At 54.9% G+C, this 24,608-nt stretch overlaps 2 protein-coding genes and 1 non-coding gene across 4 annotated transcripts; 2 read left to right on the plus strand and 1 right to left on the minus strand.

Annotated features, from left to right (window-relative positions):
* Positions 1–855: 855 nt before the first annotated feature.
* DLX1 (distal-less homeobox 1) lies at positions 856–4,934 on the plus strand. Of its 2 annotated transcripts, XM_070380975.1 has the most exons (3): positions 856–1,275; positions 1,924–2,123; positions 3,266–4,934. In XM_070380975.1, the coding sequence occupies exons 1-3, from the start codon at positions 963–965 to the stop codon at positions 3,518–3,520; spliced, it is 768 nt and encodes a 255-aa protein (XP_070237076.1). In that variant the 5' UTR covers positions 856–962; the 3' UTR covers positions 3,521–4,934. The 2 variants fall into 2 exon arrangements, with proteins under 2 accessions (XP_070237076.1, XP_005887632.1); XM_005887570.3 differs by lacking the exon at positions 1,924–2,123 and having other exon boundaries at positions 3,266–3,468.
* Positions 4,935–15,016: 10,082 nt separating this feature from the next.
* DLX2 (distal-less homeobox 2) lies at positions 15,017–18,430 on the minus strand. Its single transcript, XM_070380990.1, has 3 exons — positions 17,724–18,430; positions 17,038–17,222; positions 15,017–16,525 (listed from the first exon to the last, which is right to left on the minus strand). Exons 1-3 carry the CDS (start codon positions 18,121–18,123, stop codon positions 16,115–16,117), a joined length of 996 nt encoding a protein of 331 aa, XP_070237091.1. The 5' UTR covers positions 18,124–18,430; the 3' UTR covers positions 15,017–16,114.
* Positions 18,431–24,226: 5,796 nt separating this feature from the next.
* On the plus strand, positions 24,227–24,298 carry TRNAW-CCA (transfer RNA tryptophan (anticodon CCA)). The gene has a single exon. It is a non-coding gene; the product is annotated as a tRNA-Trp (tRNA).
* Positions 24,299–24,608: the final 310 nt, after the last annotated feature.

Below are 24,608 nucleotides of genomic sequence, written 5' to 3' on the forward strand. Positions count from 1 at the left end.
GGGGGCGGTGCAGCAGCCTTTCCTGGGAGGAGAAGCGCGGGTTCCTGGCTCTCTGATCGCACTGTTTTAATCAGACCGGTGCAGCCTCGAGCTGGAGTGGCCAGCTTGGCCCGGAGCAATGAGAGAGGGTCCCAGAGAGCGGCGGCGGCGCGGCGGCCGAGTGAGTGAGTTCGCCCGGAGAGCCCCAAACCCGCCCCCAGGGATGTGGCAGAGGGGACCCAGGCCAGGGAGGCGCGGCCAGGAGAGCGCTGCGTTAGGCACAAGACCCTCTGGAGGATAGCGCTCGGTTACCCTCCTCCAGCGCTCGGATTGCGCGACTCAGCGTACGGGAGGCCGTGGCCGGGCTCCAGAGCCGCCCTAGTTCTGCACCGGACGAGTAGCGATGGTTAGAAGAAGTGCCCTGGGCCCCGGTGTTGGGGGAGGGCGGAGGGTGGGAACTGTAGGAGGTGGTGGGCGGCGGTGCCAACCCGCTAGTTAGTTTCTGGGAAGCAAAGCGCGCCGGAGAGACGGGAGGCTGAAGAGCCGCGGGCCGCGGAGGGCCCGGCGCGGGCGCCGCAGCCCATTGTGCGCCTCACGCTGCGCGCTCTGTTGCAGAAGAGCCCCGGCCTGGAAGTGTGGATGCGTCTCTCCGGAGGCCGGGCAGCCTCGCCCGCTCTAGTCCAGCGGAGCCGGAGCGCCTCGGACCAATCCCCGGTGATTATGCAAGACAGCGGACCAATCAGCTCCGCCAGCTCATGAATATTTATGACCTTGGCTGAGTCAAAGCTTTGAAGCGAGTTTGGGGAGCTCGGCAGCATCATGCTTAGACTTTTCAAAGAGACAAACTCCATTTTCTTATGAATGGAAAGTGAAAACCCCTGTTCCGCTTAAATTGGGTTCCTTCTTGTCCTGAGAAACACAGAGACCCCCAAAAGGGAAGCAGAGGAGAGAGAGAGACCCACACCCAGACCCCGCGAGAAGAGATGACCATGACCACCATGCCAGAAAGTCTCAACAGCCCCGTGTCGGGCAAGGCGGTGTTTATGGAGTTTGGGCCGCCCAACCAGCAAATGTCTCCTTCTCCCATGTCCCACGGGCACTACTCCATGCACTGTTTACACTCGGCGGGCCATTCGCAGCCCGACGGCGCTTACAGCTCGGCCTCGTCCTTCTCCCGACCGCTGGGCTACCCCTACGTCAACTCGGTCAGCAGCCACGCGTCCAGCCCCTACATCAGTTCGGTGCAGTCCTACCCGGGCAGCGCCAGCCTCACCCAGAGCCGCCTGGAGGACCCAGGTACGTGCGCCTGCCAGGGAAAGGAAGAGGTACGGAGGGAGGGAGAGAGGGAGGGGGAGAGAGAGAAAGGAGGGAGACGAGAGGAGGAGAGAGAGGTGGGATGGGGGTGGGGAGGGCGCCGGAGCAGTGAAAGGTTTCGGGTATCAATCTCTGCATCCCTGTCATAGGAAAGAAATTAAAAAATATATATCCACCCAATTTGCAACTATCCAGCAAAGAATAAATCCAAGAGCGTCCCCTGGCATTGGCTGGGCCTCTGGGCGGCTCCGTGCGCCAAGCACACAATGCCCTGCTGGAAAACAGAAACCCACATGTGCACGTACTAGTCTCGGTAATTATTTATTGCGTAGCGCTATAAACAATGTATGCAATTAAGGGTAATTAAACCTCAACTACCGCCTGCAAAAATAGCAAACTTTCCCTGCAAAGGCAGGAGCGCGCGCCTGCAAACTGCCCCAGTCCGCCTGCAGCTCCAGGGGTCGGGCCCTTTGGACTTGGCCGGACCCTTCCCTGGCTTTTGGAGTTTCTTGAGCGATCTCCCTCCTGCTCCTTCCTCTGCCACCCCTCTGTGGTTACTTGCTCTCGGCTCCCCACACTCAGGGCAGTCCCTCGCCTTAACAACGGCCCGCACTTCTGCTGTCCCTCCAGGGGCTGACTCGGAGAAGAGCACCGTGGTGGAAGGCGGTGAAGTGCGCTTCAATGGCAAGGGGAAAAAGATTCGCAAACCCAGGACGATTTATTCCAGTTTGCAGTTGCAGGCTTTGAACCGGAGGTTCCAGCAAACTCAGTACCTAGCTCTGCCCGAGAGGGCGGAGCTCGCGGCCTCTTTGGGACTCACGCAGACGCAGGTACCTCGCCGCTGCCCCACCGTGGCGCCGTGCAGGCTTCCCGCGGCCCACCTGCCCCCAGGAGCTTCATTTCTTGCTCTCTGGGCCTCGGGGGTCGGTATGCGTGTGTGTTTGTGTGTCCTATCCCTCGCTCTCACATCTCTCCTTCCTCCGTAGTTTTCTCTGCCCTGGCTCTGTCGCTGCACTCTGTACTCCGGGCTGCCAGCCGCGCGGCCCTCCGTCCCTGGACAATCTGATTAGGGGCGCAAGAAGGATTTCCCTAGGCGTTTTGTTTGGGGACTCAGAGGTCACACGTGCCCGAACAACTGGAACAATAGACTCGGGGGTTAATCCCTTCTTTGCCTTTAAAGTGTATGACTAATCACTCGGGGCCTGGGCCCAAGCCTCTATCTCCCTCCTCCTCCTTCTCACCGAGTTTGGTTGGGGGTGGGGGAAGATCCTTTCCTCCGTCCTCTCACCTCCCAAGTCCCAGAGCCTGGAGGAGAAACGGACCCTTCCTTCCCTGTTTTCTCTAAGATTCTGGGGACCCCTTGGACGTTCTGATCACGACTGCCGCGGGTTTCCAACGTCGAGGCCGGGATTAGGAGCAGAATTGGGAGATGCTAACTAAGGAAAGGTTGATTTGAGTCCAAACGAAAAGTTTAACAAAACCCGGTGGCCTCCTCAGTCAGCCCGCAGCTCACTCAAAGGCAGAGATGATGGAGAAAAGAGAAGGCGGGTAACATTGCAAATAAATTTCCTCCACTTCCTCTCTCCACTCTTTTATTGATGTTCACACTGGAATTGAAGGCTCGGGGTTTTGTGGGCTCTGTGTCTTACCCAGACGATTGCCGGCCTCGGGCTGAAGGCCTGGATCCCGGCGACGCTCACCACCACGCCCCCTGGCTCTCAGAGAGCGGCTCCAGCCGGCCTCTGGGGCGGGCGATGAGGCCTCCCAGCCTTTGGTTCTTAGGCGGGAAGGACGACGTGTATGCTTCTCCAGCAGGGAGCCGCCGGGTTGCGCAGAGCAGGGAGCCGGTGTGTGAGTGTGAGGGGTGGTATCCGCGTATCCTCTCACGCTGTCCCACGGCTCCCTTATCTCCCCAGGACCAAGGTAGGCGCAGTGGACCTAGACCGAGTCACGTTGTTGTCCGCTCTTGCAGGTCAAGATCTGGTTCCAGAACAAGCGCTCCAAGTTCAAGAAGCTGATGAAGCAGGGCGGGGCGGCTCTGGAGGGTAGTGCGCTGGCCAACGGCCGGGCGCTGTCTGCCGGCTCCCCGCCTGTGCCGCCCGGCTGGAACCCCAACTCCTCTTCCGGGAAGGGCTCGGGCGGCAGCGCGGGCTCCTACATCCCCAGTTACACGTCGTGGTACCCCTCGACGCACCAAGAAGCTCTGCAGCAACCCCAACTCATGTGAGGTTGCATGCCCACACCCGCCCGCCGCCTTCCCGTCTCCCACGGCCCGGGCCCCTCCCGCCTCCCGGCCCATCCACCCTGTCCGCGTGCCCTGGGTCTGGAGAAGAAGGGCCCAGTGGGGAAGAAGAAGGAACAGTGAAGGCAGGACGCCCGCCGCCTCCTCCGAGTCTCGTGCGCTCTGGCCCGGCGACTTCCCCGGTGCCCACGCCCGACCTCGGCCGCGCAGTGACAGCAGAAAGCGGCCTGGAAGCGCAGGTACAGCGGTCCGAGCCAGCGGGCAAGGCAGCCAGAGCCCGCCGGACCCGACCGCCGACCCTCAGCTGTATGGGACTATCAGGAAAACAAAACCATGTAGAAAAAGCAAAAGCTCTTTTCTGTCCTGTCCGTCTCTTGTCTTCTTTCGCTCTGTATCTGTGCGCTGACGAAGTCGAGGTTCTCGTCCGTCCGCTGTCCTAGTTCTTCGGCCTCTGAAAAAAGTCATCAGGTCGGAGGAGGCTTGGTCCACCGGGCCATCCAGTTCCGGATACTGGATCGTTTTGTCTTTTCGGACCTTTTCCTGGGCCTGCCTAACCATCGACATGGCTCGTTCGGGGATTGGGGGAAACGAGGGAGGGGTTTTTTATTTATTGAGAAATGGACTTCTCCTGAGGCTGAAGGAAGGTTCGGCCCATTCGCGATTTTGCGGGGCGCGAGGAGAGCAGGGTCCAAATGTACCCATTCCTTTAAACGCACTCGGAAAAACGAATGAGGAGGACCTGGTGATTTTTAACTTATACAGTAACTTTTGTACTTCGCTGGTATGGAGAGGTTGGAGCCGAATGATTTGCATTTTTTACATGTCCCGTATTATTTTAAAAAAAGAAGAAAATAGAGAAATGAAGCCAACAAAATTTCCTCATCTCGGGAAGAACGCGTGATCACTTTTCCTGGTTAAGAAGAAAGATCCTAATTCTTTCCTTGTAGGGAGACAGAGAGAGCGAACTGAGGGGCAGGGAGAGAAAAAAAAAAAAACAGGCAGGGTGCGCCAGTGTCCTAATGCCAGGGGTAAAGTAAGACGAAAGCAGCTTTACAACAATCCCCAGAGGCTCGACCACAGAGCACCACCTTGAATGCACAGTCTCCGGTGCAGGATCTATTTGCTGTACATATTATTATTGTTATTATTATTGTTCTGTAAACATGTTGCACAAACTTAGCTTTTTTCCGTTCTGTTGTGTGTGGCTGTAAAACCCAACGCTTTGTGAAATGAGAATCTTGACATTTTACTTGTGAAATTTGGGAAAATGTGATCAATTGAAATCAACCGTGTTTTGTGTTCTCTATGTCAAAGTTTAGTTTTATATTGAGAATGTTAACTTATTGCTTTGTATCTGGGGGGGGAAAGAACTTTGTAAATAAGTTATAAAGTTTCTTTGAGACAGTAAAATTATGGTTTCAAGAAAGAGTTGGCTGTCTGGTGTGCTGCGTGAGGGGGTGCTGGGGCCGCACCAGCAGGCTCCCACCTCTGGGGACAGAGAAGACAGGGGCAGCCCCTCCTGGCTCCAGACATAGCAGGATAAGAGTGGAGGCCTGTGAAGCCCCTGCTAGGACCATTCCTCAAGCTGAGCTCCTGCCCATCAAGGGTCTGATCCCTGCCTGAGTGAGAGGGTAGTGGCAAGGGTCCTTGGGAAGGGGAATCAGGAAGAGGTGCTGCCTGGCAGAGCCAGGGCTCGGGAACCAAAGGGACTGTGAAGGCCATCTGAGGTGAGATGGAAGCAGAGCTCACAAGTAGCCACCCTGGGAGACGTGTGGGTTCCCTGTGCCCAGCCAGCCCATGAGGCCTGGAAGCCTGAAAGTGGAGACACCCGACTTTGCCCCTTGCCTCTGCCGGGATCTGACCTCCCGGCTTTTTCAGGCCCGCAGGGCGCTGGATCTCGACGCGGAAAAGAGGAGGCCAGACGCCGGAAAGGGGCCGGAAGGACACGTCTGTCATGCTACCCCCCAATCAATCAGCGAGCTCCGGGGGACAGTCCCAAGGCGCCACTGGGCCCCTCCAGAGCCACTCCCATCCACCCAGGCCCATCCATAACCAGAGGCCCCTGCCTGCCTAATGACCCCGGGCTTTTCTCTTTGACTAGGAGATGCTGAGGTGCCGTGGGAGGGGCAGGTGGGCTCCGCTGACTCGTTAGAACCTGAGAGCTTGTCAAGTCAAACCCCTATCCCACCACCATCCCCAAAGTCCCAAGGCCAGGTGGTTAAGGGGCACCTCCAATGGACCATTTTGATCAGTTCACTCCTGAAGAAGGTGGGCTCTGAGCCGCTAATATCAGTCTGGCACCCTCCTCCTGGGCCTCAGACCAACCTCAGCCCCAGACCCCACAGCGACCTGAAAGAGCTCGGGAAAGCTGCGGGCCCCGACGGGATGCTTTGAACAATTCCCGCTTCCCTCAAACTCGCCTTTCGACATTGCTTCCCGCGGGGGCTGGCCCTCTGCCTTTGGGGGTCCTTTTGCAGCGCGAGGTGGGGAGCAGAGAGAGGAAGGCAGTGATCTGTGTTGTGACAAGCACCCATTTTTCAATTGGTGCTGGTGAAAGATCAGATGCACCAGGGTTTTCTGACGCCCTTTAGGAGAGGGAGGGGAAGTTGGGGGGGGTTGCTTAGTGATAGAGGGAGCAGGGAGGTAGTAGGGGATGGAGCCCGTTACCTCGAGGCTCCTTCAGGGCCTGAGATTGGAGCTTTTCCTCTTCTACAGGCCCCCAGAACCTGGAGCACTAATGGCGGTGATGGGACCTCAGAGACCTGGATGCTGGTTGGGCAGTCGATGGCAGAAGCTAAGGAGAGAGAACTGGTTTCCCTGGGTGGGATCCCGTGGGGAGGCAGGGACCTTCCTAGATTTGGTTTCCCTTGCAAGATGTGACTTTGCTAGAGGGGAGGTTTTGGCAGATTTCCTCCATGCATCCAACTCTGGTACCTCAGACGATGGACAGGGCCCAACGCCTGAAGCCACAGACAAAATCTGTTTGGTCAAGCGGATTTTAATACTTTGAGATATTAGCTTATACTAATTTAATAATCTCTTGCTAACAGTTCAAATAGAGAAATTATTAGTTTTAGCTCAACGAAGGCGGTCTTTAGTTAGGCTCTATTATAATTATAAGCGGTTGTACTTTTAAAAAATGTTAATCTCAATATAGGCCTAATTAATGCTGCCTTGTTACTGACAAGTAGTTCATCAAATATCTGATTCAAAGATTTTCATAATGAGTACATTAATTAAACTATGAATAATCTAAAGGTGGTTATATTTAAACAATACCTCATTATAATGATTAAATACTGATTTTGAATATTATGTCTTAACAATTGTCACTTAGAAAACACAACCTTTCCTTATGTATGAGTCTGTAATGGCAAAATGCAATTTGGGGATTTTTTTCCCCTTGTTAAAAAAATGTGAACCTCATTTTAAAACACTTCTGAAATAGGTTACACACAGCTTAATGATTATCAAAATGACTCTTTTCTGCAAAAAAAGACCCCAAAGTGCGCATACAGCTGCAAACCCAAGAGGGTCAGCATCATTTCACTGTATTCTCTTCTTGATTACAAGCCGGGCCCATCAAACACAACATAATTACAGTAATTTCAGGTTTATTTATTCTAATGCAGTTTCCCCATCTCTCTGGTAATTATGAGCAATTTTTTCGCCCAGGGAATCTTTTTGCATTAACAAAAGAGATAACGCACTGAAAGCCAAATTTGCTGTGCATTGAGAAAAGGGAAAAAAAAAAAAAAAAAATAGGTGCGAGCTGCCATCTCTGCAATTCTCCGGTACCGGAGCCGGCAAATTGCTTGCAGGTGTATGGAACAAGCTTGTCAATGGCCGGGCCTCCAAATTAGCAAATGCACAGCATCGAAGTAATGAAGACAGACTTAGCAAAATTGCCAAACAACAGATACCTCTTTAATATCTTCTCTCACACACTCTCTCTAAAATGGGTAAGGGTAGGGGTAGAGGGGCAGAAGCAGCAATCCCCAGCCCCCTCCTCACTGGTTTTGGGTTTCATAAGCCTGGGACTTTGTGGTCCCGCAAGTTGTGGTCTAATTGTGGAAGAAACATTCTTCTAAATCTAGGCAATATAATACAAAATTGGAAATATGTTTATAATTCACAACTTTCCTTCATTGTTATTATGTTTTATTTTTCTTTCTTTGTTTCTTTTTGAGCTCTGCAGCAGGCTGGGTCAGATGGTGGTGCTCCAGCTTTCCCTATCCTGCAGTAGTTTTAAGAGCCACAAAAAAGTTTTAGAATTTCCCCCACCTGCATGCACAGAAGTATGAGTTTATTCTTAGAGTCATTTGATGTAGAAATAATCAAATCTCTCCCCTTGAAAAAATCATCCATTTCTGTCACCTAAGGAAAGGTAGAACTGGGAGCTGGATGTAAAACCCGAGATACGCGATCCCAAGAAAAAGTGGGAGGAAAGAAGCAATCCCGGCCCCTAGTTATATATTTTTATCTTGCTACCCATGACTTGCATTCTGTATCTTAAAAAAAAAAAATGATTTCAAAATTCTCCAGCTTTTGTCATCTCACTGCCTGGGTTAAACATCCTTAAATCAGAGGCTAAAGCGAACTTTGCTGCTCCTCATCCCTCATGGCCATAGAAATCTCTATCAAATGCAGAGAGTAAGGGTCTCTCCCTCCCATGGCTCGAAGAAACCCTCCTTCCATCCCAGCTCCACAACAAACCCCAATTCCATGTTGGCTGGCAAACGGTTCTAAAGGGTATTTTACCCAGGCTCAAGAAACTGTCACCCCCACCCACTCCTTTCCTTACCCCCGCCCTCATTCCCCAACCTTCAGGGATTAACACTTCCTGAAACATCAAGTGTTTTTATAAAAAGGAAAAAAAATAATCCTGACATAGCTGACAAGAAGTTTTGATGGAAGAATTAGCTGGTGCATACATAATCACTCCCCCACCCTCCTACTCCCGGAGTGGGAGCCGCTGCGGCGGGTGCAGCTCAGCCTTCCAACCCTCTGAAAAATGAAACCGGTTTCCACCCTTACCTTCTTCAGTGTCAATTTCAGACAATCTGGACACAATCTTTGCTACATCAAATCAAAAGGGTCGAAGGCGGCTTTTGGCTGGGAGAATGACAGGAAAGAAAAGGCAAAAAAGAAAAAAAAAAAAACACAACAAAAAAGAAAAACAGGAAATACAAAACCGACCAAAGCGAGCAAAACAAAACCAGAAAACCAAAAAGAATCCCCCAGCCCCGTCCTCCTATCCTGAGGTAAAGAGTGGAAAGAGGTCCCCAGGACCAGGAGCCTGCGAGCGCCGGAGGCTTTTTGCAGCGCTGCGCTTGCAGAATAGGACTGAAAATTTCGGCTATATAGCCTCTGTCTTTATAGCTGATGAAAAAAATTGCAGATTATTAGCATAAATGTTTACTCTTCATTACGCTGATGACATTGTGCACTCGAGATCTTGGTAATCTTTGGGAAAATTATGAGTAATTTTTAAAAATTTTAAAGCAGCAGCAGTTACCATGCAATTCAGGCTAATTCTGCGTAGGCTCCGAACGGATATAATTATCGAGGAGTCAAGATGTTATGCTAAAAACTATGCATTGATATTCCCATTTATTATGTACATACAACTTTGACAATGTTGATGCTTGAAATAGCAGGAAATTGTCTTGCGCAAAAATTACAGTCCATATTAGGACATCTGAAATTGCGAAGAATTATATAGTAATTGCAGGCTTTCAGATGGGAGAGCCAGAATGCTCAAACTAGTGCAAATGTGGATAAAATTACAGATCAGAGCAAAAATTAGGGAAAAAGGGGGTCTGGGATTTTTCAGGTTGGCTATAGGATTCCGGAAGTGTCTAATGCCACATGATTGCTGCAGCTTTAGGGGAAACATTCATGCCTCAAATAGCGCCTTGGCCAGGGTGGCTTTAATTGAGTTTCTTGGGCTTTTTCTTTTAATAGGGGCAAATGAGAAAATTGGCCACCCAAGGCAAATTTTCACTGTTCTCCCCTGAACCTGTCGGGAAGAGAATCCCTTTTCCCGCGTGCCTGCTGGCCCTAGCTGAGATACCCGTGAGGCCGGGGCCCCCGACCCTAAATGTGGTAACTGGGCAAGAAAGTGCCTGAACCGGATGCCCACCTCCTCCCAACATCTATTCTTTTTTTTTTTTTTCTTTCCAATTCTCTCTTCTTTCCTTAGGCCCTTTTCCCAGATTCTTACAAATCCCCTCCAGAGCGCAGCCAGGTAGGGCCCTGGAAATCTGCAGGCCGAGTCCAGGGGGCGGGAGGTGGGGTGCGGGGGTAGCTGGCTGAGGAACTGTGAGGCGATCACCACACCAGGACAGAGTGCCGCTCGGTGCCGACGGGCACGAGCCTGGTTTGGAAGCTCTGGGACGGGGCAAGGGAAGGATCTGAGGATCCTCGGGGCCCGCCCAGCGACCTCCTCGGCGTTCCTTTGATCTCCACCGCGGAGAGATAGACCCCCCACCCCACCCCAACACTCATTCCCGTTCGGGCGGCGCTCCTCTGGGGCACTGAGACAGCCTGCGACTTTAAGAAGCCAAGGGCACTGCTGCCAGGAGACGGGGCGGGGCTGGGGCGGGGGTTGCGGCGGCTCCCTGCGGGAGAGAGGCCACCCGGGAACCCGGACGCCGCTCGGAGCAGCCCGGACTCCGTCGGGTTCCGGGGCCAGAAATCGCCATTGTTCCGTGAGCGACGATTTCATATCTAGGGTATCTGAGCCTCCTGGACGACAAAAGGAGGATAGGAGCGCGGGTAGGCAAAGCCCGCCATGTTTGTTCCGTGCGGGCCCCAGTCGGCCCGCTGCGATCACCCTGGCGCGCTCCGACTTCAATCCCGCCCTCTCCTTCGCCTTTTCTCCTTCCCGGGAGTTCTAACCCTTTGGCCCGCAGCCCTGGCCCGCCACAGGAAGCCTTTCTCCACCTTCTCGGGCTCCGCGCCCAGCCTTCAATCCCCCTGCTTCCGCCCTCAAGCTCTCAGCGCTGGCGGAACCCGACCCGGGACGCAGACAGTGGCACCAGGACTCCTGAGGATTCCCCACCCCCCACCCCCCCTCCGAAAAAAAGGCCTCCGGAGACTCCAGGGAGCTCTGCGCAGCCCGCCCACGGCTAAGATGCTGCAGTGTTGGCGGTCTGGCCCGACCCGGAGGACGGAGAGGAGTCGAGGCGGCCGGGGAAAGAAAGGTCTATTGAGAGATTCTGCCTGCGTTCTCACGTGCAGGCGGAGTGGCTGCTCCTCCGAGACCTGCCTGCCTGCTCCTTTCTTTTCGAGAAACACAGCTTCTCCCCCGCCCCGCTAGGGCCCAGGCCCCGGGGTGGAATGTAATATCTTGTAATGTGGCAATCACTGCCAAACCGGTCCCCTCCAGGGGAACTCCCGGCAGGGGGGCCTTGGAGAGTTGTGGGGCCTCTGCATCCGCCCGCGCAGTTGAGTTTGCGGGGGGCGGATGGGAGGCTGGGCAGCGGGTTAGGCTTGGGTGGGGGCGACGGGGGCAGATCCCAGAAGGGGAAGGAGGCTTCCCTGGGGTGGTTTTGGGTATCTCGACCCTGTGAGAGCCACAGTCTCGGGCGATCCTGGTCAGACCCGGCCAGGGACCCGAGTAATCAAGACCGCAGCATCGGGCTTCCTTGGTGGTTCAGTGGCTAAGACTCCCGGCTCCGAATGCAGAGGGCCGGGTTCGACCCCTGGTCAGGGACTGCAATGAAGAGTTGATTAAAAAAAAAAAAAAAAAGACTGCAGGCTCGCATCCTACCCACCGGCTTACGGGGACACCAAAGTCAAATGCAAAGGGACCACTATTTAAGGAGGAAGAGAGAATCTGTGGTTTCATGCTTGAAGAGGTCTCTGACCCCAAACAGCCTCAAGGCACTGGTGGTCGCTGTCCCCTAACGGGAAAAGACCCGGCGTGTGAAACTTTTCAGGGAGTGCATGGGACGGGGACAGGGAAGGGGGTGTTTTGGGGAGGGCTGAGTTGCTTCTGGGTTTTATAGAAGGACGTCAGTGAGGACGTCTCTTTGAGGGGGCTTTCTGCTCCTGGACATCATTCTCCTTTCCGGGACCTTTTAACAGTGGGGAAACCATCGGACCACTTCCTAACTCCTTTCTTTACCCCTTTTTTTTTCTGCCGGCCCCCCTTCTACCAAAGAACTGTTTGTAAACAAAACTCCGGTCTTCCAGCACTCTCTCCGCCCCCGCCAAACCTGATACTTCCCCCAAACTCGCCCCACAAGTCTCGGAAATCCTTACACAGGACGGATATTCACAATTTTCACAAGTAATCCTGAAAGAAGGCGGAGGGGAAGCCTCCTAAACGATCCCACATTGCAGCCGCGCTGATTAGGCCTGGGATCCGTTCCCTTTCTCTCCTCCTCCTCCCACCCCCCAACACCAGCCTGGGAGCGGCGGGAATTTGGGGCAGCGGGTGGGGTGTGTCTCTACACCCGAGAAGCACCCAGGGCAGGGTGGCCCGCGGCGGGGCGCGTGCAAGGCACGGGTTGGGGGAGGGTGTTGGCGGAGGTGGCGGGGCGATGCGAGGAGCAGGGGACTCAGGAGCGCCCGGAGTGCCTGCAGTGGGAGTTGGGACTCAGTGCTCTGCCGGAGTTCGAGCGACCCTGCCGGGTGTGTGTGTGTAGCGGAAGGCGTCGGGCACCCCTCACTCTTCGGCTGCCCTCCCCCTGCTTCCCAGCGCTTGTCATATCCTGTCTCTGGCCTGATATTTCACGAGAGCAAATGGAAGGGGATTACAATGAAGATTTATGTGTGTTTCGAGCGGGGCTGGTTTCCCAGTGTAGGGAGCTGGGATCGCCGCTTCCCATTTCCATTTTTCATTCGCGCTTTGGGGAGCGCAGGCCGGCGTGGGGCGGCGGGGCGGGGGGGTGGGGGAGCGGGGAGCCTGTCTGCGCGGCGGCGGGCTGATCACAGGGCTCCGCGTCTCCCGGCGGGCCGCGAGACTGGGAGAAGGCCTCGCCAGCGAGTCGCCCCCGGCGGGGCTGGAGCCGGCCCCCGCCTCCCCCCAACCCGGCTTTGTTTCTCCCTCCGCTCACCCCTCCTCCTCCCCGCCCCCTTACTTCTGGGACCCCGGTGCATCCTTTGCTTTCCCTTCTCTTTGCCCTTCTCCTGGTCTGCGGAAACGCCCCCTTCCTCTGGCCCCTGCACCCTTCTGCTCTCCGCTTCAAGGGCTTCCCGGGGAAAGGCACGCCGTGGCCCGGCCCGACCGCCGCCGGCGGGTGCCAGGTTCGGTGACTCCGGCGAGTCTGCGGAGCCGCGGCCCACCCCGGAGCTGGGGCCGCCCGCCCTCCCGGCTCCCAGGCTCGCTCATGCCAAGGCCTGTTGCGTGATTCCAACTTGGGCTGACATTCCCTGCCCCGGGCGCTCCGGCGTAGGCCTCTTAATCATCTTGTCTGCTGCAGATCCTCGACACCAGCCAATTTACTGCCCCGTCTCTCCTCGCTAGTTTCAGGAGGGGGAGGGGAGTGCGCGCAAAGGAGGGGAGGGCATAGTCAACCGCAGAAAGAAGGCTGGCACCGGCTACTGGCACTCAAAGAAAACCACAGAATGTGGCGGTGGGAGGCGGGGGGAGGAAGGGTAGCAGGAATGGGGGTCTGCTAGGCGCCGACTGCTTAGGGAAGTCAGAATCGTGGGGTCAATGAGCGTCATCCCGGGCTTTCCCAGCCCTGAAAAACAATGCAGGAATGCAAACGGACACTTGACTGAGCAGCCTCCCTGCCTTCCCCAGAGCCCCAGCTCCATGGACCATGCTCTGTTGTAAATCAGATTCGATGCAGGCCTCAAATCAATCTGGTCAGAAAAGTCAAGATTCTTCTCAGGGATGCCTCGAAGGTCACCCTTGTCCCACGTCTGTTTTTTGGCAGAGATTAGTTGAGGACACACAACAAGGATGGCCTGGCAGAGAGGAGTCCTGCATCTGGCAAGGAGGGCTGTCTGACTTGCCCCCAGCCTCCTCACCAGTGGACACTGACCGCTTCAGAGGGGATGGCTAAGGTTCAGGTTCTCATACAGGAAGGGGCCAGAGCTCTCACAGCCCTAGAATGCTGTTCTCCCACACAAGGTGAAGTTGGAAAGGACTCTGGGTAAAACTCTGGACCTCATAATTGCAGGCAAAAGTAAAACCTCACTATTTGGAGGCATTGGGATAAAACTATGCTGTGCTGTGCTAAGTCGTTTCAGCCATGTCTGACTCTGTGCAACTCTATGGACTATAGCCTGGCAGGCTCCTCTGTCCATGGGATTCTCCAGGCAAGAATACTGGAGTGGGTTGCCATGCCCTCCTCCAGGAGATCTTCCCGACCCAGGGATTGAACTCACCTCTCTTAAGTCTCCTGCACTGGCAGGTGGATTCTTTACCACTGACGCTACCTGGGAAGCCCATATACTACTATACTGCTAGGCAAAATTTTATTGCGCATTATACACCATGTTACATCATTGCCTGGTTAAATGCTCACAACTCTGACATAGCTATTATTATCTGTTCCATCTTATCGGTCTGCAAAAAGCACAAAAAGTTTAAGTGGGTAGCCTAAAGTCACCCAGTGATTGAAGTCAAGAAGTTTCCAACTGTAGGCCTTAGTGCTTTCAAGGAAAAACAAAACAAACTTTTACTTCTGCAGACTTTTAGGTCTGCATTACACACCTACCCCGGGCCTTTGAAGGAAATGCCAGAAATTAGGGTCACTTCCAAAGCTGGACACTAGCTGTGTGGGACCCAAGGTGGAAAGCAGAGCTGAATCACGTTTGGACCTTTCCCCTCGGAGATGGTGAGGTGGAGCATCTGTGAATGGTGCCGATGCCACAGCAATTTGCACCGGTCTCCGTGGGAAAGTGCATGAATTTGTGTCAGTGTGATTCGTATGTGACTGTGTGGATGTGCTTGTGAGAGTCACAGTGTGTGCGTGTGCTGCGTGTGTGCTAGCGCAGCCCTGTGTGCCCGTGGTGGCCCCGCATTCCCAGTCTCCTGAGAGCCTGGGTGACTCACTGAGTTCTCCACTCAGTCAGCCCCAGAAGAGCTGCAGGGCAAACGGAGGGGAGGGTCCGAAGCAGGGGTCTGACCCGGCTTCGGCAGGTTCCCCGGGGCGGCGGCCTGAGTGTACTGCCCGGCCAGCACCGCGGGCGCGGGGGCGGCTGAGACCGCCCAGACGCGGGGCTGTGGCGCTGGCGCCGGCGCCGGAGGGGCCGGGCGGGTGGAGGCTGGAGCCACCCGGCGCTGAGTGACTCACCGCGCCGAGAGCTGGCGAACCTCGAGCCGGGACTCGCATGCGGGCAGAGCGGGAACCCTCGCGGCGGCCCTGCGCTGAGTGCGCCTGTCCTCGCCTCGCCGCACCTCACCGCAACTCGCAGCCTGTCACTCTTGACCGACCCAGTTCCCCCCTGGGCAGCAGCTCGAGCTTCCAGGTTGTGACACCAGGGAAAAAGTGCACACATCCAATGAAAACAATAATTTATTTAAATAATCTCTTCATATTGTAAAATCAACATTAAGAGCATGTTGTTTTCATAATAAATAACCCCAAAATACCTTTCATTTCAAGAACAAAGACTTTAGGATAAGATAAATCCAAATCAGTAGCTTAAACTGAGAAAATCTTTCAAGGGAAAAAGAAAACGGAGGGGTGCTGAGGTCACTGCTAAACCGCAGTTTTCACAAGTGGGGGTTTACAAAAAAATGTCTGAAAAGATGAGTATGTTTATACAAATAAATCAGTGGGAAAATCTGCACAGACACGTTTATTTACAAACGCTATGTCCAAGTCCAGGCTAATACTCCTGAATAGGTTTTAAAAAAGATAATTTAAACACATTTTTTTTTTGCAGTGTCCACATATTAAAAAATCGTTTTTCCCCAACATCAAAATGAGGTCATCCGCAAAGGCACCTAAACTTTTAAAAAAATAAAAATAAAAAAACTCCACTGGTGAAGGATGAGGAGAGAGCTAAGGGAGCGAGGGGAGCGTTCCTGGGAGTAGAGCTAAGTCGGGGGAGGGACGCGGGCTCCAAGTGTTGGCAACAGCCGGGCAGAAAAAAAAGCGGCGGGCCGTCGGGGTCAAGGGGGCGTTGGGGGGGGGGGGGTGGGCAGGCAGGCAGGACCCAGGAGGTCAATAACCCCAGAGGATAGGAGCTGAGCCTGGGGGCGGGCGAGGAGAAAGGAGTCTCAGAGGGCCCGGGCAGCCTCTCGGGCGGGGGAGGCATCCCTCTCCGGGACTCAGCTCGCGGCCCGCGGCGAAAACGGCGCCGGGCTGCCTCGCCGGGCGGGGAGGGGAGGGGAAGCTAGTCTGAGGCGGGGCTCGGGTCGGCAAGGCCGCCGTGGCAGGGTTTCTCCCGCGGATGCCGGGTTTCTCCGAGAGGAGCCAGGCGCGCGAGAACACGCCTTCCAGTCCCCGAGGGTAGCAGGGCCTGGGGGCAGGCCATCTCGGGCCGCCACCTCCGCGAGTGGTGGGTGGCATCCTCGGGCCGGACGGAAGGACCCTCTGGCTCTGGGGACGAGCAGTGAGGATAACTGGTCTCTGCACTTTCAGTCTCTGGCGCGGTCTCCGGGGGTTAGAAGATCGTTCCAGCGCTCACCGGGGCGCCCCCGCCGCCACCGTGGTGGTGATGATGGTGGTGGTGTGGCTGCGGGGTTTGCGTCGGGTGCAGCAGCGGCGCGGCGGCCTGCAGGTGCGAAGCGGAGCCGGAGGCCTGGTGGTACCACGGGTAGTTGCCCAGGAACGCCGAGGCCGCGCTGCTTGGGCTGGACCCGGAGCTGCCCGCCCCGCTGCCGCCGCTGCCCGGGCCGCCGCCGCCGCCCCCCATTCGCTGTGGCGCGCCGAAGTCCCAGGAGGCCGGCGCCGAGGCCGGCGGCGAAGCACAAGGTGGCGAAGCGCTGGCCCCCGGGTGCTGCTCCGAAGGGATCTCACCGCTTTTCCACATCTTCTTGAACTTCGATCGGCGGTTCTGGAACCAGATTTTGACCTTTGTGGAAAAGGGACCTGAGCATTAGTGGAGGAAACTCGGCCTGGGATAGGGGAAGGGAGGAATCTTAGGAAGACCGCCGCTAAGGGGCGCGGGGTGGGAGTGGGGTGGATTGTCAGCCTGGGCAGGTAACCGGATCACGTGCCGCGGCCTTGGAGGCTGTGTCTGTTCCTAGGAGCGGTATTCTCAAAACAACAATAACAACAAACCGAGACAGCCGATGTGTGTGCACGGAGACTGATAGTGACCGCGGAGGGGGTCAAGAGGGCCAACTGTTGTACCCGCTTAATCAGCAGTGCGCAGAAGGACAACTTGGCACGCGATTTCTGCCCACACTGGCACTTCCCTTCCATCACATCACCTGGGGGATGTCAGCTTCGGGCGTAAAAGGTCCAAGGCGCGGCCTCGAAATTCTTAAAATTACTTAAGAAAAACATAGTCCTCAACCTGCCTGCTTCCCGGCCATCCCAGGCCAGTGCCCTCCTCATGCCTCCCAGGCCGTGAACCCTCACCTGAGTCTGGGTGAGGCCCAGAGACGCCGCCAGCTCAGCTCGCTCGGGAAGTGCCAGGTATTGAGTCTTTTGGAAACGCCGCTGAAGAGCCGCCAGCTGGAAACTGGAGTAGATGGTTCGAGGTTTCCGGACTTTCTTTGGCTTCCCGTTTACTATCCGGATTTCAGGCTCGAGGTCTTCCTTCTCTGCAATGAAATGGAATCGTGAGAAACATGCAACCGTGGGAGCCCAGGAGTGCCCGCCCGCAGGGAGGGTAAAGTGGAACTTTGCCTAAGCCGGGAGGCGGGCTATTGGAGACGCTGCTTTGAGCTCTGGCGCAACTTTGCAACGCTCCGACCCATGCCGCCAACGAACCCGGGAGCTGGCCCCTCCTGGGAAGGGGAAGACCGGCGCAAACCTTGGATAGAGGAGCAGCAGGTGGTAGGGAAATGAGGCTACCGTGAGGCATGCACCTCGGCTGACGAGGCCGCCTGGTGCCACCACCTGAGGTCCCACCTCCTGAGGGACGTATCCGGTGACCCTAGGCCGATTGAAGATTTAGGAGGGTAAAGGGCGCGAGGCGAGCAGGGAGCAAGCAATGTGAAAGGCCAGGGCTCCAGATAGATCCCGCCCCAAACATTTTTATCCGCCCCCACCCCCCAGTAACTAGACCGATTTGGCACCCGTGATGCCAACTTTAAGCATACCAGGTTCGTTGTTGGCCGGGGACGAACTGGTCCCGTAGGGCGCGTAAGAGGTGTAGGCGGCGGTGTAGCCCAGATCGTAGCCGCTCTTGGCTGAAAACGGGACGTTGTTGAGGCCGCTGGCGTGGTACTGGTAGGAACCCATGTGCGCGTAGGGCGAGCCGCCGCCGCCGCCGCCGCCACCACCCGCCGGGTGTTGTTGGTTGGTGTAGTAGCTGCTGTCGGTAGCTGTGGACACCGGGAGAGTGGGCGACTCCTGAGGCTTGTGGAGGCTGCTGCCGTTGCTGCCGCCGGGGCCAGCGCCGCCGCCGCTCGGGGGCTGCTGGTGCTGGTGGTACGTGCTGGAGGCCGTGATCTGGGTCGAGTGCATATCAGCCACCAGACTGTCAAAGACTCCAGTCATCCTGGCCCGGGACGGGAAAGAGCAGGGGTGGCGGGCGCGAGGGGGGTAGCGAGGCGCCTCCTCTGTCTCTCTCTGTCCCCTCCAGCAGCCAATGTAATTACAGAGGGGGAGGGGGGAGGAAAACAAGAAATGTAGCAACGGTCTAGGCAACTCCTCCTCTGGGGGAGGCGATCACCGTGCACTGCTCGGGACAGCTGCCGCCGGCCGCATCCTCTCTCCGTCTCTCGGGCTGCTCGGCTCCTTGCCCAGCGCGGGCTCGGGCGGGGGGCGGAAAGCGGAGGGGGCAGGGGTGGCGGGGCCTGGCCTGGGCTCCGGGAGGAGGTGGGAGCAGGTGAGCAGCCCCGAGCGGCTTTACGATTGTCTGTGGGGCGGGCTCCTGCAGGGTGGGCATTTAACACTCATCACGTGAGCTCAGGCGACGTCACCTAGCAACGGCCAATCCGAGGCTCCCGGCCACACGGCTTCTGGCGCCCTGGAACGCCGGACCGGGGTGGGGGGTTGGGGGGGCGGTGTCACAGGGCGGGCGCTGCGGCTGCTGCGGTCGTGGGTGCAGACAGGCTGCTGCCTAATGTGAGCCAAGAGGCTGGAAGGCGGGGGACGGTGGGGAGTCAAGGTGGCCGATGGCAGGAGAACAGAAGGCGTGAAGACGGAGACGATCATTTCGCCTCTGAGGAAGAAGAAATGGGGTCTTCCATCCCATTCTGTGTACAAGTGTCGACCAATGCCAGTGATTCCTACTTTCATGTCCGAGGTCAGCGTTCAGATATTAATCGAAATAAAGCGATCCCGAGACCGCGGCCAGTTCCAGCTCCGCTTTTCCTCGAAGGGTCTGACATTTACGGTTGTCAGCCCCTAGACACTTGACATAGCCAACTGATTTAAATTAACCATAATACCTGCTTCCTAACCAACCCAGAGGGATATTAAAACAATTAATACGGTAATATTTAAACTATTTTCTTTGTTCCTTGAGAGAAGAGCTATATAAATTCAAAGATATTATTGCTAATGATATATTTGAAACCATTTCCCTTTATACTTTTCTGACACAGAGAGACTCTTGAGTAATTACGTGTATTTGATGGCTAATTGACGACCAAAACATGATCCCGGTGATTTCCTCTCTAGGTTGGAAAGCTAGACCAGACTGATCACATGGCCTTTCAAGTTCATTCTAACTCTAAATTCCATATTTTTATGAAAAAAGAAATGGGATAATACTTTGGTGAGAGTGTTGTCTTGATATTACAAATCTTGGTAAACTTACAGAAGCAAATAGAAAAGTTTTATCTCATGTACTTAAGACTTTTTAAAGTTATTTTCATCTCAGGATCCTATTTGACCCTATCGCTGCAATTTTTCTTTTAAATCTGGTAGCGACTTCTTCTGTATCTGTTTCCTCGTGGTTGGAAACCATGGCCCGGTGTTGAGGGACACTCGCCGGTACTGGACTCCGCAGTTCCTGCCTTGTGGCGCCACCTGGTGGAGGTGTTCGTGATTGCGGTGGACCCAGTAGACAGTCTAATGACGCCGAGGCGCCAGCCTCTGAAACCCCCCAAAAGAACAAAATAGTAATTAAAAGCCACAAAATTGTGCTAGTGCGTGCCATCTGAAGCACCCCGTCCTAAAGACATAACAGGTCGCTGAAAGAACTTGTTACAACAACTGCCTAATGGAAAACAAGTTGATACTTTGAAAAATATCTTTGGTTTTCTTCCTCAGAAAAAGCAAGTGTGTAATTAAAACTCCAGCATCCACAGAGCTCACTCTCCGCGGAATAGTGAGGAAGGTAATCGGCCTTCAAATCTGCCTGGATTTAATTCCCAGCCGTCCTTTTGGTTACAAAAGACCCCTAGATGGAGAAGGGTGAGCAGGTTTAGAAAGCCTTGGGAGGTGGGGCTCACCACTGGGGCGCAGCTTGCTGCTTTGGGGGCTCCAGTCACAAACTTAACCTCTTGATAGGTAATGAAGCCTGCTTTTTGGTGTCTTCACACCACATGACGAATCTTTCTGTCATCACAGTGATAGCTGTTTTGACCTAAGGCAGAAACTTGTTTTCCTATTGAAAATGAAACATAAAATATCCAATTTCCATAGTCTTGACTCTCTCTGTTCCTTTGGTCCCACCAGACTTTTTCATGGTGGCAAGTGTGTTGAATTTTATTAACCGTGAGAACCTGCATTAATGGCATGAAGTCTAGGTCAGCTGAGATCTGGAAAATGGCATCTTCCTGGAAGGAAATATGACCCCAGTTCCCCTTTAACTGGAAAACAAGGGACTTGTGTGTGTGGGAGAAAAGACCAGAGGCAATGAGCAAAGAGAGAGAGGGAGAGTGACGCAGAATTTAAAACTGCATTTGGAGAATCAAGTAAAGACCTGAGATGTTAATTCTGATAATCCAGGCACAAATCTGGGTTTACCTAAATTATCTGATCGCTGCATCACAATATCCAAATAATTTTCTCCCTTTGGTCTAAAGTCAGAGAGGCAGTACTGTCGAGAATTGATACTCTCTTCAGCAGTTCAGAGTTAGGGGCATGCCTCTCTCCATAATGATTGGAGAGGAGTTTAGCGGGGCTCAGACCGAGTTTTGGGGTAATTAGACATGTCTTCTTGCCGCCAAAATTCCTCCTCCACCTCAAGGCACCCTCCTTCCCGTTTTCTGCTTTCAGTTTTCTAGAGACGGATGGGGGAAGGAGGGGGCTCAGTGTCTCTGCTCTGGTCTTGTATGTTCCACATCATCGCTGAGACCTTCCTGCTTTGGATTCTAGGCCCACCAGGGTGTCCCCATGGCACTTTATCTGGTCACAGAGTCTCACCGTCTCCTTCCTTGGGAGCCTTGTGACAGCCCTTGCAGACAAGGACGTAATCATCGTTCCCATTGTACACAGGAACACTGAGGCTCCAGGATGGAAACTACTTCCTTTGAGTTAAGTACACCTCCTTTCTCTGTTGCCATAGTGTAAACCGCAGGGTATTTACTGTAAGCCTCGGTTGAACAGCTGCCGATCTCCGGAAGACAGCGAGCGGCTCTTTGAACAGGTCTGCTGCGCCTAGCTTTCAGTTCCTGCCCCACCGCTGGCCTGGGTCAGGAGTCCAGGGCGTCGCCTGGCTCGGCGCACCGTGTCTGCGGGACCACTGGGCGTCCTCCATTACACAGAAAGCCAACTCCGAGGGGTGCCCTGGGGGAGAGGATGCCCCCTGCCGGCAGAGGGTGGGCGCCCGAGGGCTGTTCGTGCGCAGCCAGGACAGTCACATTCTCATTCACCTACTTCGCTCGGGGTCACACACGCTGCTGCTAGACTGCCCTCTGTTCCCACTCTGCCGTCGAGGGTCCCAGGGACACGGATTTCCGGGCCATTGGTCCGAGAGGCGTTCTTTCGTGTTTTTGTTTCCAAAGTATTACCTCTAGGGTCCTGCAATTTCAGGTCTTTGGGGAATTCGTCACAGACCTCGGGAGAGGGTTTGGTTTCTGGGAACTGCTCATCTCCATCTTTGCAGGAGCAGCCTGGCCGTTGCATCTTCTGGGGCCCAACTCTCGCTCAATCTTTTCGCTTCACTCGTGTCCTCGACCTGGTTCCATCCCCCACCCCCGCCCCCAGCCCTTAACGAGGCCTCGAGGGACTCCTGGTGTGGCCAGCCCCTCCCAGCCCCTCTGGTCTGTAGGCAACAGGGATCAATGTTCTTGAATCCCACACATTTTTCGTCTCTCTTGCAAAGACTAGAGGAGCGGACATAGTAGACACACTCTGACTGGAAGGAAAAAACCCTCTGGAAAATTTTTCTGGGACTGCGCCTGAGCCGGCGCAGTGAGTAGAGAGTGCAGAGAGTAGATGGCCTTCGGATCGTCTGCCCTGTGCTGCCCTGGCAGCCCCCAGCCACATCCTCATCTCACCTCTCCAGTCTTCACTCACAGACTCTGGCGTTTCCGCACCTTTGGCGGCCCCTCGCCTTACCTCTCCTTCCCCGGCCTTCCCCATGAGCTTGAGTGTCTCAGCCAGCCAGTCCCGCTGACCGCTTACCATGCCGGGTACCTTGCCAGCTATTGGGAGTGCCTGTCTCCCAGTACCTTACAGTCTCGTGGAAAAAATACGTATTGCCATGACTAATAGTGATGGCCAGCATTTGTTTCTTGGGCGTTTCAGGATCACCAGTTCTGCCAAGGACTGAGCCCAGGGAACCGTCTTATGTGGTCGAAACAAATTTATCCACATTGCGGAAACCAAGGCTTAGAGAGACTTTTTTTTTTTTTTTTTTTTTTTGCTTCAGGAAACGTAGCGGCGTCGGGAACTGCAGGTCCGGGCCACAGAGGCAAGGCCGCTGTCACCCGAGGCCGAGTTTCAGGCCTGGGGGTCCCGGGAAGGCTCCGAGGCAGCGGCGCCAGGGGTGGACTGGACGGAGCTTCTCCCGGAGAGTAGCCTGCGCCGGCCCTGCCCGGAGGGGCCCCAGCGGACTAGGGAGACCCCCGGAACACACTCGAGGGGCCCTGTAGGGGGCGCGAGGGCAAGGCAGGCGCCCCCTCCCGCCTCGCCCGCGAACCCCAGCTCCTAGCCCCATGTTCTGTCCCCGCAGAGTTTGCGCACCTGAGCCCCCTACTCTAGTGGGTAAACCCGAAGGGCCTGGCGAGAGCGAGCGGACGCTCGGCGTTCACGGCCGCGACCCGCTGCGTCCTGGCGCTGGGTGCTCAGTTCAGCGTGCTTCTTTTAGAACTTTCAGGCCAATTTCCCAGACTACCTTCTAGGTCTTCCTGAACCAGATCCAAGTCCCTGTCGCTTTATCGCCTATTCCGCGGTTAAAGCAAAGAGAGACAAAGCGGCGTTTCCTGACCCGACCAGGGCGCCCACAATGGGCGAAGGGTTCCCCGGGCTCGGAGGCGCTGCCAGGGCCGGACACTCGGCAAGGCGGGCAAATGTCAGTGGGCGAGAGGGACGCCTCCTCCTTCCGCGGCTACAAGCTTCAGATCTCAGACCCGGCAGGCGGGCCATGCGCGCTGATGGAGTAAGTTACCCCCTCATCCCCACCCCTTTCCCCAACTCCGATCCCCAGTTCAGTACGCTGGGACCTTCACTTTCAGCTGCAGCCACGTGGCATGATAAAAGCTGTGCAAACAGATGGCCTTCAACAAGGTTTATTCTTGAAGCTGAAAGGAAAACAGTCTCTGACATGCCCTGCCCTCTGCCCGGGGCTCGGTACAGCGGACGCCGCAGGGAATGTTAGAGCCGGGCGAGCTCAGGTGCGGGCGCTCGCGGGCTGCATGCGGGGCTGGCCGGGGAAAGCTACTTTCATTCTAGAACTTTCTGCCCTATGAGGTGCCCAGCCACGGCTGGCTGCTGCCTGTCTGGTTGAAAGGGCAACTCTTCCCATAAGAGGGGCGGAAGTGAACCTCTCCCTATGTACGCGCCCAAACTCGACGGTCACCCCCCGAAGCTCATGCGGGGGTTGTCATAGCTTGCTTTTGAAACTTTCAGAGCCAATTTCGCCTTCTGCTTTACTGATCTTAGACTTTAATTCAGGTCCGATTCACTTTATTGTCTATTCAGTGGTTAAAGCGTCCCCTTCTTCCCCCACCAGCACCAAACAGGAAAACAACTTGGAAGGGACCTTTGAAACTTAAAGTATCTTTTTGGGTGCTCGGATTCCTTTTTCTCCACCCTCGCCCACGCCCACCGCTCATCACACACTAAAGAGTTGTGCCACCTCCTGCGGATGCAAAGAGGATGTGCTTGCAGACTCCTTGTCTCTGGAGCCAGACTTTGTTGGGCTGAACCGCTGCTGGTACTGTGTGACCTTGGGGCAAGGACTTCATTTTTCTGTGCTTCACTGTTTGCATCTGTAGAATGCGAGTAATAATACCTTTCGAGGGCGAGGGGCAAAACAGGTGAAGAGGGTTAAGAGGTATAAAATAAGTTACAGGGAATATAGCCAGTATTTTATAATAAGTATATAGGGAATATAATCTATAAAAATGCTGAGTCATTTGTTGTAAACCTGAAACTGACATAATATTGTAAGTCAACTATACTTAAATAAAAAACAAAAACAAGCAAGCAAACAAAAAACCAATACCTTCCTCCTAGGATTATTGCCGGGGAATAACGGGCTTCCCTGGTGGCTCAGAGGTTAAAGCGTCTGCCTCCAATGCATGAGACCCGGGTTCGATCCCTGGGTGGGGAAGAACCCCTGAAGAAGGAAATGGTAACCCACTCCAATATTCTTGCCTGGAGAATCCCATGGACAGAGAAGCCTGGTAGGCTACTGTCCATGGGGTCACAAAGAGTCGGACACGACTGAGCGACTTCACTTTCACTTTCTTGTCTGCTGCCCATGTATCTGAAGAACTGGGCATTCTCTGGTCTAGGCACTGCAGGCTCTAAGAGGCCAAGGCAAGGGTGTTGCCGGGTTTTCTTCTCCAGTGCATAAGGACTTCTTCTCCAGGCAGAGGGCTGAGAGCAGAGGAGGCCTGCTGACTCCAGTGGACAAGAGC

This window comes from Bos mutus, chromosome 2, assembly GCF_027580195.1.
Source record: "Bos mutus isolate GX-2022 chromosome 2, NWIPB_WYAK_1.1, whole genome shotgun sequence".
Classification (NCBI taxonomy): domain Eukaryota; kingdom Metazoa; phylum Chordata; class Mammalia; order Artiodactyla; family Bovidae; genus Bos; species Bos mutus.